Source organism: Bos grunniens, chromosome 24 (assembly GCF_055505025.1).
Source record: "Bos grunniens cultivar Pamir isolate PY7600 chromosome 24, Bosgru_T2T1.0, whole genome shotgun sequence".
NCBI classification, from domain to species: domain Eukaryota; kingdom Metazoa; phylum Chordata; class Mammalia; order Artiodactyla; family Bovidae; genus Bos; species Bos grunniens.
Window position 1 is genome coordinate 43,764,139 of NC_141188.1, and position 14,666 is coordinate 43,778,804.

Consider the following 14,666-nt stretch of genomic DNA (forward strand, 5'->3'; position numbering starts at 1 on the left):
CAGCTACGGGGTTGCCGGGCAGCATCTTTGTGCGGCTGAGTCCTCTTCCCTCAGCACCCGTGTCAGCTCCTGGCCGGCAGTAACCAGGCTGAGAGGGGTCTGAGCGCTGCTCCGGTCTGGCCAGACAGACTGCCAGCCTCCAGGGGTGGGGAGTGGGGCCTAAGGCTTCAGTTATAGACACCCAACCCATTTCTTGCTGCAGGTCACTCCTCATGTTGAAACGCTCTTCCCCCTTAGTCATCGTAAAAGCCTGCTATTTAAGTAAAGCATCTGAGGGACTTCCCTGATAGTCCAATGGTTAAGAATCCACCTTGCAATGCAGGGGACACATGTTTGATCCCTGGTTGGGGAACTAAGATTGTACACGCCACAGAGCAGCTAAGCCTGCCTGCCGCAACTAGAGAGTCCTGTGCTGCAAGGAAGGATCCCAAGTACCGTGACTAAGACCCGACCCAGCCAAATCAATAAATATTTTTTAAAAAAGAAAAGCATCTTGGAAAAGAGAAATTTCACACCTGGGGCAGTATCTCAGCCTTAATTTCTGCTTCCCCACGGTTGTTCCTATAGGTCTTTTGAGTTTTATTCAAGCCAAAGTGAAAGTGAAAGTCGCTCAGTCATGTCCAACTCTTAGCAATCCCATGGACTTCCCACCCGGCTTCTCTTGTCCATGAAATTCTCCAGGCAAGAATACTGGAGTGGGTTGCCACTCCCTTTTTCAGGGGATCTTCCCGACCCAGAGATTGAACTTTGAACCTGGGTCTCCTGCATTGCAGGCAGATTCTTTACCATCTGAGCCACCGGGGAAGTCCAATATTCAAGCCAAGGATGGTGGTAATTAACAGCACAAATCAGAACTTTTAAAAAAATCCTGTCCACAAGACAGAAAGTTGTTCTCTTTATCCAATCATGACTGAAACTGTCTCCTTGTTGACAGTGTCCATCGAGAGGCCAGAAATCCCACACTCATTTGTGACATTTAGTTTCTTAATACCAACTGAAAGAGTTGTTTAAAATAGTGACTAGTCAACTCAACAACAATAACAATAAAAGAAACCCAATTAAAAAATGAGTAAAGGGAGTTCCCTGGTAGTCCAGTGGTTAGGATTTCAGGCTTCCACTGCCAGGGCACAGGTTCAGTCCCTGGCTGGGGAGCTGAGATTCCACACCATGTGGCACAGCCACAAAAGATGTACAAGTTAGCCCATAAGCGCATGAAAGATGCTCAGCATTTCTAATCCTTAGGGAAATGCAGATCGGAACTGCAGTGGGTTACCACCTTCACACCTGTTAGGATGGCTGTTACCAAGAAAGGAGAAAGTAGCAATTGGTGAGGATATAGAAAAAGGGGACCTTTGTGAGAATGTACGGTGTGCAGCTGCTGTGGAAAACAGTATGGCAAGTCCTCAAAACGTTAAGCACAGAGTTGTTGTTGTTCAGTCGCTCAGTCGTGTCCGACTCTGCGACCCAATGACTGTAGCCCACCAGACTCCTCAGTCCATGGGATTATACAGGCAAGGATACTGGGGTGGGTTTCAATGTCCTCTTCCAGAGGATCTTCCTGGCCCAGGGATCAAACCTGTGCCTCCTGCAGTGGCAGGCAGATTCTTTACCACTGAGCAACCAGGGAAGCCCAAAGACAGAATTACAATCCAGCAATTCCATGTATTGACCCTAAAGAACTGAAAGCAAGGTCTGAGGTATATTGGACAGCCATGTTCACAGAATCGTTCACTGTAGGGAACAAGTGAAAGCAGAGCAGATGTCCGCCAGCGGCTGATGGCTAAACCACATGCGCACGCACACAGTGGAGTACCACTCAGCCTTAGGAAGGAGATTCTGACACAGGCTGACATGTGAACGAACCTTGAGGACGTTGTGTTAAATAAGCCAGTTACAAGAAGGACTGTATGATCCCACATATATGAGGGACCTCAAGTTGTCATATTCTTAGAGACAGTAGGATGCTGGTTGTCAGGGGCTCAAATGAGGGGGGACAGAGTTTCAGTTTGGGAAGATAAAGAAGTTCTGGAGACGGCTGGTGGTGATTATTGGACCACTATGTGAATGCACTTTAATGGAAAGTTTTATGTATATTTTACCATTACAGGGGCTTCCCAGGTGGCACTAGTGGTAAAGAACCTGCCTGCCAATGAAGGAGACATAAGAGACATGGGTTTAATCCCTGTCTTTGGAAGATACCCTGGAGGAGGGCATGGCAACCCACTCCAGTATTCTTGCCTGGAGAATCCCATGGACAGAGGAGCCTGGTGGGCTACAGTCCATGGGGTCTCACAGAGTCAGACACGACTGAAGCGACTTAGGATGCATGAAGTCAAGTAACTAGTTTACAAATTTGGCAAGATCAATACCCAAGGGCCAGCTTCCTCCCACTCCCTCCCAGCTGATGGATGACAAGCTTCTCCAAAACTACCCAGCCTGCCTTTCTCCGCTGCCAACCAGAAATGGTTCAGTCGGGACCCTCACTCACATGAAGGGACCAGAGTTCAGCAGGTCTTCATCTCAGAGTTTAGGACCCCTGCCCTGTCATTCTTAAAGAAAAACACCAGACACCACCGTGCTGGGCATGGACCAGCCTGGGCCCCACAGTAGTGCTCCCTCCTCTGAGCTGGTTCCTTTTCTGAAGAGCAGTTGATCCCTGGTGTCATCGGAGCAGCTCTTCTAAGAACTAAGACCCCTTGTTGCTGCCCCATCCGCCCAGTCGAAGAATTCTGGGCACTTCCTGAATGATATTGGTGTTTGAGGAAACAAACAGATCTTTTCAGGGACTGAGGCTCGTGTCTTCCTAGATTGGCCAGAAATGAAGTGGTCACAAGTGATGTTTTTAAATTCCCAGATAGCAAACCGAGTGGTGGAAGCAGGAGCAAGCAAGTGGAGGCTGGGTCAGCCTGTCGGGACCTGCAGTGCATGTGGGCTGTGTAGGATCTGGCTGGTAGGCAGGAGTGGGGGAGCAGTCAGCAGGTGCCAGCTGGCGAGCTCCCAGGGGAGTAGCCAAACTGTCGCTCCTTGTGTGTGTTTTGGAAGCAGCCTGGTGTGTGCTCTCAGAGGGCTCTCTCTCTTTCCAGGGTGTCTCCTGCACCACCTGGCATGGTTGCTAATAGGCACCAGCATCAGAATGTTTGTGAAATCTCAGAGACTTGAGTCTGAGTACTGGGCTGGTTTCACTCAGATATTGTTGACTCGGGTGGGGAAGCAGGGACAGCAGGTATAGTTTGATCAAGGTGCTGCTCACAATAACACTAGCCATTAAGGGGCTAACTTCCTGGATGCGGGAGCTCATACAGTGTTACAGGCATTATATTAGCTTTCCATCCCAGACTTTGCATATCAGAACCCCCTTTTGGGGTAAAAAATACTTGAAACCTTTACTTCCTAGAAATTTACAAGAAAATACATCATGGCAAAATTACTGAATTCAGTGATGCTTTCTTTCAACTAAATTTATCTTTTTCATCCTATCATGCAGCACATACAGCAGAAGTGCTGTTTGTTTGGTCTTCCTACCAAGTACCATGCACGCACAGACCCAACTTGCTGAAACTTCTCTATGTAGCAATTCTCAGAGTACAGAGTGGGACCTGCCTTAATCTGTGCTCATTTCCTACAGCATTTATGCAGGTATAACAGTGCTCATTTTATGCATGGGGACGTTGACATGGAGAGATTGGTAACTTTCCTACAGTCCCCAGCTGCAGTTGCTGGCCCTTGGATCTCCTGCCATGGCTGGAATCATCATTTTTTGTGCAAAGAAGCCCTCGTGTGCTGTGTGCATGTGTCCTTCCAGTCCGTGTCCTCGTGGTGGCTTGCAGACAGCCCCCTGCTGACCACGGGCTGTAGGGCACTTTCTTGTGTATCTCAGAGATCTGGGCAGGAAACCACAGGTGCACAAACACATGGGGCCTGGGACAGAGGAGCCTCTGTGCTGCCTATTGCATCTCCTCCTCAAGCCCCAAACAAACCTCCTCTCCCGAAAACAGTGCCTGGCTCCACTGATGAGCACAAGGTCTGTCAGTGGGCGTCACACTGTCCCAGAAGGAGAGCGTCGAGGGGGCGACTGGAATGCCCTGGTCCCCTCCTTTGCCCGCCCGCTCTCAGGGGCAGCCCCTCTCAGAGTCAGTGCGAGGGATGGAAAGGCCTGGAGGTTGGATTTCTGCCCAGAGAACAAGTGCCTGCCTGCCGAGTGACCACCTGTCAGTCCTGCCCGCAGGCTAGGAGCTGTGCCTGGTGGGCCCCAGGCAGGGGCAGAGCCAGGGCCACCCTCCCACCACAGAGCAGTTACATGGGCGTGGGCTTCTAGCGTGGCCGGCACCTGGCAGCCCGGGTGGCAGGGAGAGGGGCAGAGAGGATGCCTATTTGGGGAGGCAGCCCTGGCCACAGGCCTCCTGTGCCTTGGGTCCTGCAGCCGGCAGTGGCTATCTGTCTGGTCACGGAGCTGCCCTCCCAACTCCCAGACCTCAGCTTTTTCTATGAACCCCAAGCCTTGCTCCAGGCAGACAGCATCCACATGGCTGACAGTCTTGGGGCCCCTACTCAGAGGGGGTTTTCTCAGCTGCAGCCCTAGACAGCCCTCGTGAAGAATCCAGGTTGATGCCCCAAGGCAGGCCCAGGCAAAGAGGCACTCCCCACAGACAACTGGCTGCTCTCACACTAATTACATGGCTTAAAGCCATAAAGCAGAAATCACAAAGAGCTGGCACACTGTCCAGACCTCGGGCCAGTGGATACAGGTGGGTACAGGAGTGCCCACATCCTCCCTGGCCTCTGCTCTTGCCTCCTTGAGGCCAAGCCCTCATGCCCTCTTTCTTGGAGACCCCTACCCTCATGACACAGCGCCCCGAGTCACCCACGGTAACTGAAGTGCTTTTTTCCTTTTGAGCGTGTGTGCATCCTAAGTCTTTTCAGTCATGTCTGACTCTTTGCCACCCCATGGATTATAGCCTGCCAGGTTCCTCTGTTCATGGGATTCTCCAGGCAGGAATACTGGAGTGGGTTGCCATTCCCTTCTTCAGATCTTCCCCACCTAGGGATTGAACCTGCGTCTCTTATGTCTCCTGCATTTGCAGGTGGATTCTTTACTACTAGCATCACCTCGGAGGCCCTTTTTCCTTCTAGTGTCTCATAATTATTTTCAGTGGAAAAATCTAACTGTGGTAAAATATAGGTAACAAAGTGCACCATCTTAGCCACGTCTAGGCATCCAGTTCGGTGATGTCAAGGACATTCGGTTTGTTGTATAACCTTCCTCTTCATCCATCCCAGCCCCCAGTTACTTCTGTTCTGCTTTTGGTCTCCATGGATTTGTCCACTTGAGGTCCCTCTATGTGGGATCGTACGGGGGTTTGTCCTCTGTGACCGGCTCATTTCACTGGGTATAATGTCCTCCAGGTTTGTCCATGTAACAACCTGCATGTGTCAGAATCCCCTTCCTTTTTCAAGGCTGAATCCGATTCCTTTGTATGTCTGGACCACATTTTCTTTATTCAGCCACTGATACACAATGTTGCTTCCGCCTTTGGATTATTGTGAATCGTGCTGATGTGAATATGGGTGAACAGATTCCTCTTTGAGGCCCTGACTTCAGTTCTTTAGGGTATAAACCAGAAGCAGGGTGCCAGGTCCTAAGTGAATTCTTTTCCGAAGCAATTACATCATTTTACATTCCCACCAGCAGTGCACTGGGGTTCCGGTTTCTCTACGTCCTCACCAAGACTCTCATTTTCCGCTAGTCTTGATAGTGCATGCTAAGTCGCTTCAGCCCTGACCCTATGGACTGTAGCCCAGCATCCTCCTCTGTCCATGGGATTCTCCAGGCAAGAATACTGGACTGGGTTGCCATGCCTTCCTCCAGGGTATATTCCCCACCTAAGAATCGAACCTGGGTCTCTCATGTCTCCTGCATTGCAGGTGGGGTTCTTTACCGCTGAGTCACTGGGGAAGCCGGGTCTTGATAGTACCCATCCTAATTGGGCAAGGTGGTACCAGCCTTTCTTTTTGACATCAAGTGTCCAGGACAGGTGGTATGGAATAAGATGTAACAGGATTTTCAAAGGGCCTTCAGATCACAGCTGAAATACTTAGGCCTGGCTCTACCATCAGCCCACACAAGCGTGCACTGGTGAGAACAGGCGGGCACACACGCCCCCAGGCACCCTCGGGTACCCTGGTTACAGGGTACGGGGCCCCGGGGGAGGCAAAGGCTGTGCGTTTGCACTGCCCTCTTGGACACCATCTCTTCCCACCTTGTGTCTGGGCTGCAGAACCACGACCATGCCTGCGTCGCCTGCCGCATCATCCACCGCTCAGATGAGCACCGGCCGCCCCTGCTGCCCCCCAAGGCGGACCTAACTGTGGGGCTGCACGGCGAGTGGGTGAGCCAGCGCTGCGAGGTGCGGCCCGAGGTCCTCTTCCTGACGCGCCACTTCATCTTCCACGACAACAACCATAGCTGGGAGGGGCACTACTATCACTACTCGGACCCCGTGTGCAAGCACCCCACCTTCACCCTCTACGCTAGGGGTCGCTACAGCCGTGGCGTGCACTCCGCCAGGGTCCTGGGCGGCACAGAGTTCGTGTTCAAAGGTAGGGCCCGCCCCGCCCCGGAGCTGATGTCATGGGGGCGGTCTGGGGGCGTGCCTGGAGGCGGAGCCAGGGCACAGGGCATCTTCTCTGCAGGGATGTTGGGGAGGAGACCTCCAGCCTCCAGGGCATCATTCACTGTGGCCCCTGGGCTGTGGTCAGTGGCGCCTCTGGTGCCCCAATGTTTCCCCGTCTGGCCCTGGAGAAGATGCCACCCACTGGCAGGTGGGAGGTCGGAGGCCTGCAGGCAGGTGAAGGGTGACACCGCCAGGCCGCCGTCAGCCAGGGGGTCCTATGGGCTCTGTTTCTAGGCTTGTGTGAGCTTGTGCATCTTTTTAGGCAGGCGTCCACCCTGTCATGGACAAATAAGACAGTGGTGTGACCCCTCCCATGACAGCATCCCAGGGTTCAGTCCATTTATTATGAAGTCTGACAATGCAGATAAGCCCCCCGGGGCACCTGAGCCCTATAGGGAGGAAGCTAGGCTCCAGGGAGAATGGGCCTTCCATGGTGGTAGCCCAGAGAACAACCCTCTGGGTCTAAGACCCCCCACAGCTCTTGTGTGTACACAGAATATGGCCCCTGAGAGGGGCTTGAAGTTGGTTGGGGTTTCCCTTTAATGGATTTAAGCATATTTTTCTTGCTTGCCACCTAATTAACCTTAGTCGCCCAATTCACAGGCCAGTATTAATTTGCATGACTGCTCGCTCATATAGGTGTGTGACACCAAAACTACTTAAAAACCTCAAAATCTATTCGTAAAAACAAATTCCAGTTTTTGTTGACGATGGTGTCCATCCCAATGAGTGGGGTCCCCAGAGACCACTCCGCGGGGACAGTCTGGCTTCCTAGGACAGGCTGGGTCAGCCGCTCTGTGGGCTCAGCATGGACAGCGGATGGGCTGGACCTCCCCTGGTGGTCCCTGCAGGGTGCCGGGGGTGGCCACTGGTCACGTCCACACGTGATACTCTTTCCATCTGAGAGTCCCTCCTGTGGGCCATGGTCTTCGGGGTGGGCTGACAGCAGGGGCCTGGGGCGTGGTGCCACCAGCAGCCGCGCATCAGGGAGCCATCTTGTCTCCTTGGCAGTGAACCACATGAAGGTCACCCCCATGGACGCGGCCACGGCTTCGCTCCTCAACGTCTTCAGCGGGAACGAGTGTGGGGCCGAGGGCTCCTGGCAGGTGGGCGTCCAGCAGGATGTGACCCACACCAATGGCTGCGTGGCCCTGGGCATCAGGCTGCCTCACACAGAGTACGAGATCTTCAAGATGGAGCGGGACACACGCGGCCGCTACCTGCTGTTCAACGGCCAGAGACCCAGCGACGGCTCCAGCCCAGACCGGCCCGAGAAGAGAGCCACGTCCTACCAGATGCCCCTGGTGCAGTGCGCCTCGTCGGCGCCCAGGCCTGAGGACTTCTCCGAGGACCCCGGGGGGCACGGGCACCGCAGCCGGGCCCCCGGGAGCAGCCCAGGTCCCCTGCTGCTGGCCGGGCTCACCGGCCTCTGGACTCTGTCACCCTGGCTCGGCCTCGGCTAGAAGTGCCAAGGGTGTGATTTTTTTTTTTCTCACACCAGGATGCCTTACAATTTACAGACTTTCTTTATAAAAGAAGAGACACTTCTTCCTCAGATGCACTTGAGCGGCTGAGAATGGTGCTCCTACCCGCCCGCCACCCCCACCCCCCCAAGCCGCCCAGCCTGAGTCATGAGCTGTTTGAAGAGTCAGCTTTGAACTCCATCCAGTCGGGTCCCGGGCCTGGGCGTCCTCACCATATAATTGCACTTTAAGACCGCAGAGGGTTTCGGGCGAGCGTGTTGGCAGAGGCAGCAGGGCAAGAGCTCCACCATCTTCTCTTCTTCCTTTCCATCATTGTGCGTTTTGGGGTGGAGCTCTGGCTTCAGCTTTTCCTGCTACTTCTCTGTGGCTGCTTCCTGCTCCTGTGAACCTGCTTTGCTCTCTGAGTTCCCAGCAAGGGATGCAGAGCAGAGTTGGTTGGGACTGTGATCCAGACATTTTTTTTTTTACATAAAGAAGAGACAGGGAGCAGGAAAAGACATGGGTGTAAGGGAACAACCGTGCCAGCCTTTCCGCAGAAAGAGAACGAATCCACACTTTCAGATGTTGATAAGTATCTGTAATTAAAGTTTCAGAGTCATTTAAACAATGGTCATTTTAGCTTGTTGGGAAAGGAGGTGCTGGTCTGTGCTGGTCCCCGGTTGGCTACCAGATGCTCATCACTCTTACTGCCCAGGCACGGGGTGGGGCGGTGCGGATCAGCACCCTTCCCACTGCAGACGGACAGGAGCCACGGTTCAGGGAGAATGACCCGAGTGACGCGGTGCCTGTTTGGTCTGGCCTCTCTGGGGGACCTTGTCCTGGCTCACGTGGCGCCTGGAGCTTTACTCTGTCATCTCTGCTGCTTCAAAGACTAAGACTCAGAGACCACATGTGGGCGCCATGGCCCTGGCTGTCCAGAGGAGGCAGTGGGGGCGTCCTAGCCGGGTCCCCAGAGACCATTCACCCTGCTCAGGGTTCAGGCCGGGCTGACCCAGCTCTGTCACTGCAGAGAGTCTCAGGGCATCGTCGACAGAGTCTGTGAGGGTGCACAAGTTGCTGTGGCTTATTAGGAAATATGCCCTCTGAACACCGAAGGTGGTGGCCAGGAGAGACCCATGGAGGGAAGCGTGAGTCACCGAGAGAAAGCCTGGACATAACTAGAGCCTGGCATGCAAACCATGATTGAGGTCAAGAGTGCAAACCATGACTGAGGTCAAGAGTCCCACCTGTACTTAAGAGCTGCCTTTATGAGACGCTGTGGTGATAAGTTATAAGGGGACATGGGGGACCACAGTGCTGTGTCTTTAGGTGATATTTTACATTGCAGTTGAGGGGGCTTATTCCAATGAAAGTACTAACTTAATGTCTGCCCAGTTTAATAAACAGAGATGTCAGAGATAGTCCCACAATATACATTTTACCTGTGGATCTATTTAATTAACACTAATGCTGTCTTTAAAGGATATAATAAAATTATGTAAAAAAACAAAACAAAACAATGTTCACTACAGAATACCTCTGTGATTTACCATAAAAATGTTGGCTTTATAGTCACTCAGCTGGGCTCAGCTGTTCATACTTAAAAGTACACTCCATGTGTGTATACACACACACATATATACATACCCATATATATGCACATATACCCCAATACACAGGTTTTAATGTGTATATAGTGTGTGATATGTATGTGTCTTAGGGACAAGATGACATTCATGTGGTCTTGTCACTTTCTGACCCACTACAAATCATAACAGAGAATGACCAGTATAATTTATTCACAAATTATCATCAGTTGGATTTGTGCCTGTCACTCACCATCTCACCCACATACTTCACGTCCTAAAACTAAGCTGCCCGCGTAGCCTACAAAGATTGTCTTATTTTAAGAGATTCTCTGTCACCTTGAAGAAACACAGTGGTCTATCTTTTAACAGTCATTCTGTTTCAAGAATTGGAAATTTTAACTTAAGGCCAAGGTGCTGTTTCTGAGGAAGGAATGGCTGACTCTAGAATAGTCCATAAAAGCTGAAAATACTCCATAATCTGCACTCAGGCGCTGGCCAGTCTACCCTGAAGTTAAAAGCTGGTCATATTTGTAGCTCCAAGATTGGGACAGGCAGGGCATGAACACTGGCTGGCTCTCCTCGGCGTCGCTGGCCTCTGGAACTGGACGTCTCGTCCTGGGCAGCAGGCTGGTCACAGGCAGCTCAGAGAGCTGCTTCTTGGTCAGCAATACAATTTGAGTGTGACCTGGGCTTCAGACTGTATAAAATCCAAGTTGACCCAGGACTCAAGAAGGAGCTTTTAGGGTCCCAGTGTCCCCAGTACAGACATGACAAGCACCACTGTCCGTCCAGGGCCCAGCATCCAGCACTGCCAGGATTGTCCATCCTGAATGGTCCATCAAAGGGTTCCCAGGCCTAGCCGCCCTTCTGAGTGACCCCGCGCTTCCCAACACGGAGGAGCCCTGTTCGAAGGGCGGGCAGCCCAGGACCTCGCACACACACACCAGGTGGAAACAGCCTGAGTGCAGGCCTTGTCGCTCCCGGCTGAAGGGAAATCTTGATGACGGTAGAAGCGCAGTTCTCTAGTTCATCAACTCTAAACATCCTCCTGAAAACAGCGATGATGTTCATAGCCATCCACACAAACCCTGTGATGTTCTGTTGCGAATGGTACGTCCCATCCCTATAACACATACTGCTGCTGCTGCTGCAGCTAAGTCGCTTCAGTCGTGTCCGACTCTGTGCGACCCCGTAGACGGCAGCCCACCAGGCTCCCCCGTCCCTGGGATTCTCCAGGCAAGAACACTGGAGTGGGTTGCCATTTCCTTCTCCAATGCATGAAAGTGAAAAGTGAAAGTGAAGTCGCTCAGTCATGTCCGACTCTTAGCGACCCCATGGACTGCAGCCCACCAGGCTCCTCCGTCCATGGGATTTTCCAGGCAAGAGTACTGGAGTGGGGTGCCATTGCCTTCTCCGGTATCATACTAGATCCCTGGTATGTATTTTGGAAAATAGAAAAACCAATCCTTAAATGTATGTGGAAACCATAAAGGACCCTGAGTAGCCAAAGCTATCTTGAGAAAGAGCAAAACTAAAGGAATCACATTTCCTGATTTCAGAGTACATTGCAAAGCCACAGTTCAGTGTGGCACTGATACAAAGCCAGATACACAGAACAGAGACCAGAGATAAACCCACACTTCTGCAGTCAGCTGATCTTCTGTTAATACAAGGGTGCCAGGAAGATGCAAGAAGAGTCTCTTCAACAAATGACACTGGAAAGACTGAATATACACATACACTAGACTGAAATTGGACCCTTACACCAGAGACAAAACAAAAAAACAAACAAGTCAAAATGGATTCAAGGCTTGAACATAAGGCCTAAAACGGTAAAACTCTTAAGAAGGAAATACGGGGGAAATGTATCACGACATTGGCTTTGGCAGTGATTTCATGGATATAATTCCAAAAGCAAGGCAACAAAATCAAAACTTTAAAAATGGACTACATCAAACCAAAAAGCGTCTGCACAGCAAAGGGGAAAAGTCTAGAGGGAAAAAGAACCCATGGGATGAAAGAACACATGGCAAACCTTTTATCTGATAAGGGGTTAATCTCCAAAAGGAACCCCTACCACACAACAGCAGCGGGAAAAAAAAAGCAAGAAACTCTCTTTATAAAAATGGTCAAAGGGGGACTCCCCTGGGAGTCCAGCGGTCAAGACTCTGCACTTCCAATGCATGGGTGCAGGTTCAATTCCTGACTGGGGAAAAAGATCCCACATTTCTGGGGGCAAAAAAACACCCAAAACATAAAACAGAAGCAATATTCAATAAAGACTTTAAAAATGGTCCACATTAAAAAAAAAAATTGGGCAAAGGATTTGAATAGACATTTCTCCAAAAAATATTCTATTTTATATTTTCTCTTCTTTGAGTAATTTTGCCATGGAAACAAGTGGATGATGTCAGAAATGGATGGCATAAACATGGAAGTGCAGGCTTCACAAAAGAGCTGGTCAAAGATGAGAAATAGCTCTGATTTCCAAACAAAATTCATTTCAGTAGCCAAGAAAACAGAGTCCTTGGTGCGATAAAGCGCGTTCTCTGAAGAACCCCCTTTGAGTGTGCTCCAGCATGAATGTCTGCCCGCAGCATTCACAACAACCTAGCCAACCTCTGCATTTCCTTATTAGCTTGAAATTAAATAGCAGGAAATAGCCAGGGGCACCAATAACACTGCAGAACCTTGTGCCAACTTCCAGCTGGGTAGACGGCCCTGTGGAGCGAGTTTCTTAATACTTTGAAAAATTCCACTGAAATGAGAGATAACAAACTTGAAAGGCAAGTCCTTTGTGCATCAATAAATCAGACATCAAAGTGATGATTGGGCCAGAGATCTAAAGAAGTCGTGTGTCATTTTCAGCGTAATAAAGCTGTGAATATGAATTCAGATGAGCAGCCTGCCTGGAAATATAGCAAACCATGTGCTCTATTTCTGGAGTAGTCCTTCTCCCCGGGGGGGTGATACAGATTTCGATTCCACGGTATCTTGCACACTTGTTCACTCATCTCATCACATTTCCAGACCACAGAGAGCTGTAAGTTACCTTTTCCATTGCAATTCACTCCAAAAGCATTGGAATATTGAAGAAAATGGTGATGATTAAAACAACTAAAAACTCATAGGAGCTCTGTGCAAAATTCTGCCACACAGGCAAACAACTATGAACAAACAAGTTTAAAAACAGTTAATTCATGCTGTCCACCTGAAAGTAACACAACATTGTTAATCAACTATGCTCCAGTATAAAATAAAGAAATGAAATGAAACAGGTATTCAACCTGTTCTTGTTAGGTCCTTGAGGTCCCAGCGTCCTCCTCAGGCTGACTGCATAGTTAACTGCTCCTCGCTGGGGGTCCTGCCACAGCCCCGGGGGGTGCTGGCAGGGCTGTGACTTACATCAGTTACTCTAAGCTTCAGACACTTATTTTGATTATTCTTCACTTATTTTTGCATGACCAACATTAAGTAAACTGATCGTTAGACTATGCCCTGCCACCATTTAGGAATAACAGTGATGTTGCTATAAATAGAGGATTTTATACTCAAAGAAAGTTTTGAATTTGTCTTGTTCCATCATATACTCAACGCAGTGACCCTCCCCTGCCCCCAGCCAGTGTGGTAACTCATGAGGACATCCGGGGTCAGCCTGAAAGTTTCCAGAGTCATTGCTGAAAACGTCAGGGCATGTCATTCCATTTCTGAACACTTATAATTCTTTAAAGATTCTAATATTGGGATGAATATTAGACCCTAGTTCCACCCATGATCCTAACTCTCTCAGAAGGAATTACTCCTTCTCCACTTGACAGGCTTCCAAACAACTGCTCTCCCCAGGTTTCTTCTTTGGTAGAGTTTTGTTCACATTTTCCTAATATGATTTGGACCCTGTGCTGCAAATCACTGCTCCGTTCTTTCTTATTCAGTTAAATTTCAGTTTCTATAATTAACAATCTCTAAAAATATTGAATAAAATATCATAGATACAGATGGACCAATGAAAATAATCTTAGCACCACTACTTCCCCTAGTCTAGACCAGCTCTGAAAACAGCTGAAAATGTTAATTGCTCAGTCATGTCTGACTCTTTTTCGACCCCATGGACTGTAGCCCACCAGGCTCCTCTGTCCATGGAATTCTCCCGGCAAGAAAACTGGAGTGGGTTGCCATTCCCTTCTCCAGGGGATCTTCCTGACCAGGGATCGAACTCGGGTCTCCTGCATTGCAGGCAATTCTTTACCATTTGAGCCACCAAGGAACACCAACTCTGGTGGAACCAATATGTTAGTTAGTTTTTTATTTTTTTAAAAAGACATTCATTTTTGTCACTGAGGTCCTTAAATATTTAGAAGTTGAAACTGTCTCTTTTATGGTTTAGAAATGTCAGGACTCAACAAACCATTTGGAGAAGGAAGTGGCAACCCACTCCAGTACTCTTGCCTGGAACATCCCATGGACGGAGGAGCCTGGTAGGCTATAGTCCATGGGGTCGTGAAGAGTCAGATATGACTGAGTGACTTCACTTCTGCTTTTCACTTTCATGCATTGGAAAAGGAAATGGCAACCCATTCCAGTATTCTTGCCTGGAGAAACCCAGGGACGGAGGAGCCTGGTGGGCTGCCGTCTATGGGGTCACACAGCGTCGAACATGACTGAAGCAACTTAGCAGCAGCAGCAGCAGCAACAAACCATTGCTATAAGAATCTTGAGAGGAATCACAGGTTTTTTAAGAAAGAAATAATTTGTGTACGTATTGGTTGTCTATGTCTAGAAGCTATTCCAATGTCTGCTCTACCCCCCACCCCCCTCGCTTCTGGCATCTACGGCCGTCATCAAATGTAATCCACAAAATAACAGATGCTGCATGAAGATACTTGTTAAAATATTTTACCATTGACAGATTCCTTGCTTATCACAAGCTCACAGAAGACACTTAA

General features: G+C 49.7%; 1 protein-coding gene across 1 annotated transcript in view; it reads left to right on the plus strand.

Moving 5' to 3' along the window:
* Positions 1–9,651, plus strand: part of APCDD1 (APC down-regulated 1) — a 33,399-nt gene extending 23,748 nt beyond the window's left edge. The window contains exons 4-5 of the mRNA XM_086373203.1: positions 6,276–6,597; positions 7,683–9,651. Of these exons, the coding sequence (XP_086229329.1) occupies positions 6,276–6,597; positions 7,683–8,134 (774 nt within the window). The 3' untranslated portion in view covers positions 8,135–9,651. The remainder of the gene's footprint in view (positions 1–6,275; positions 6,598–7,682) is intronic.
* Positions 9,652–14,666: the final 5,015 nt, after the last annotated feature.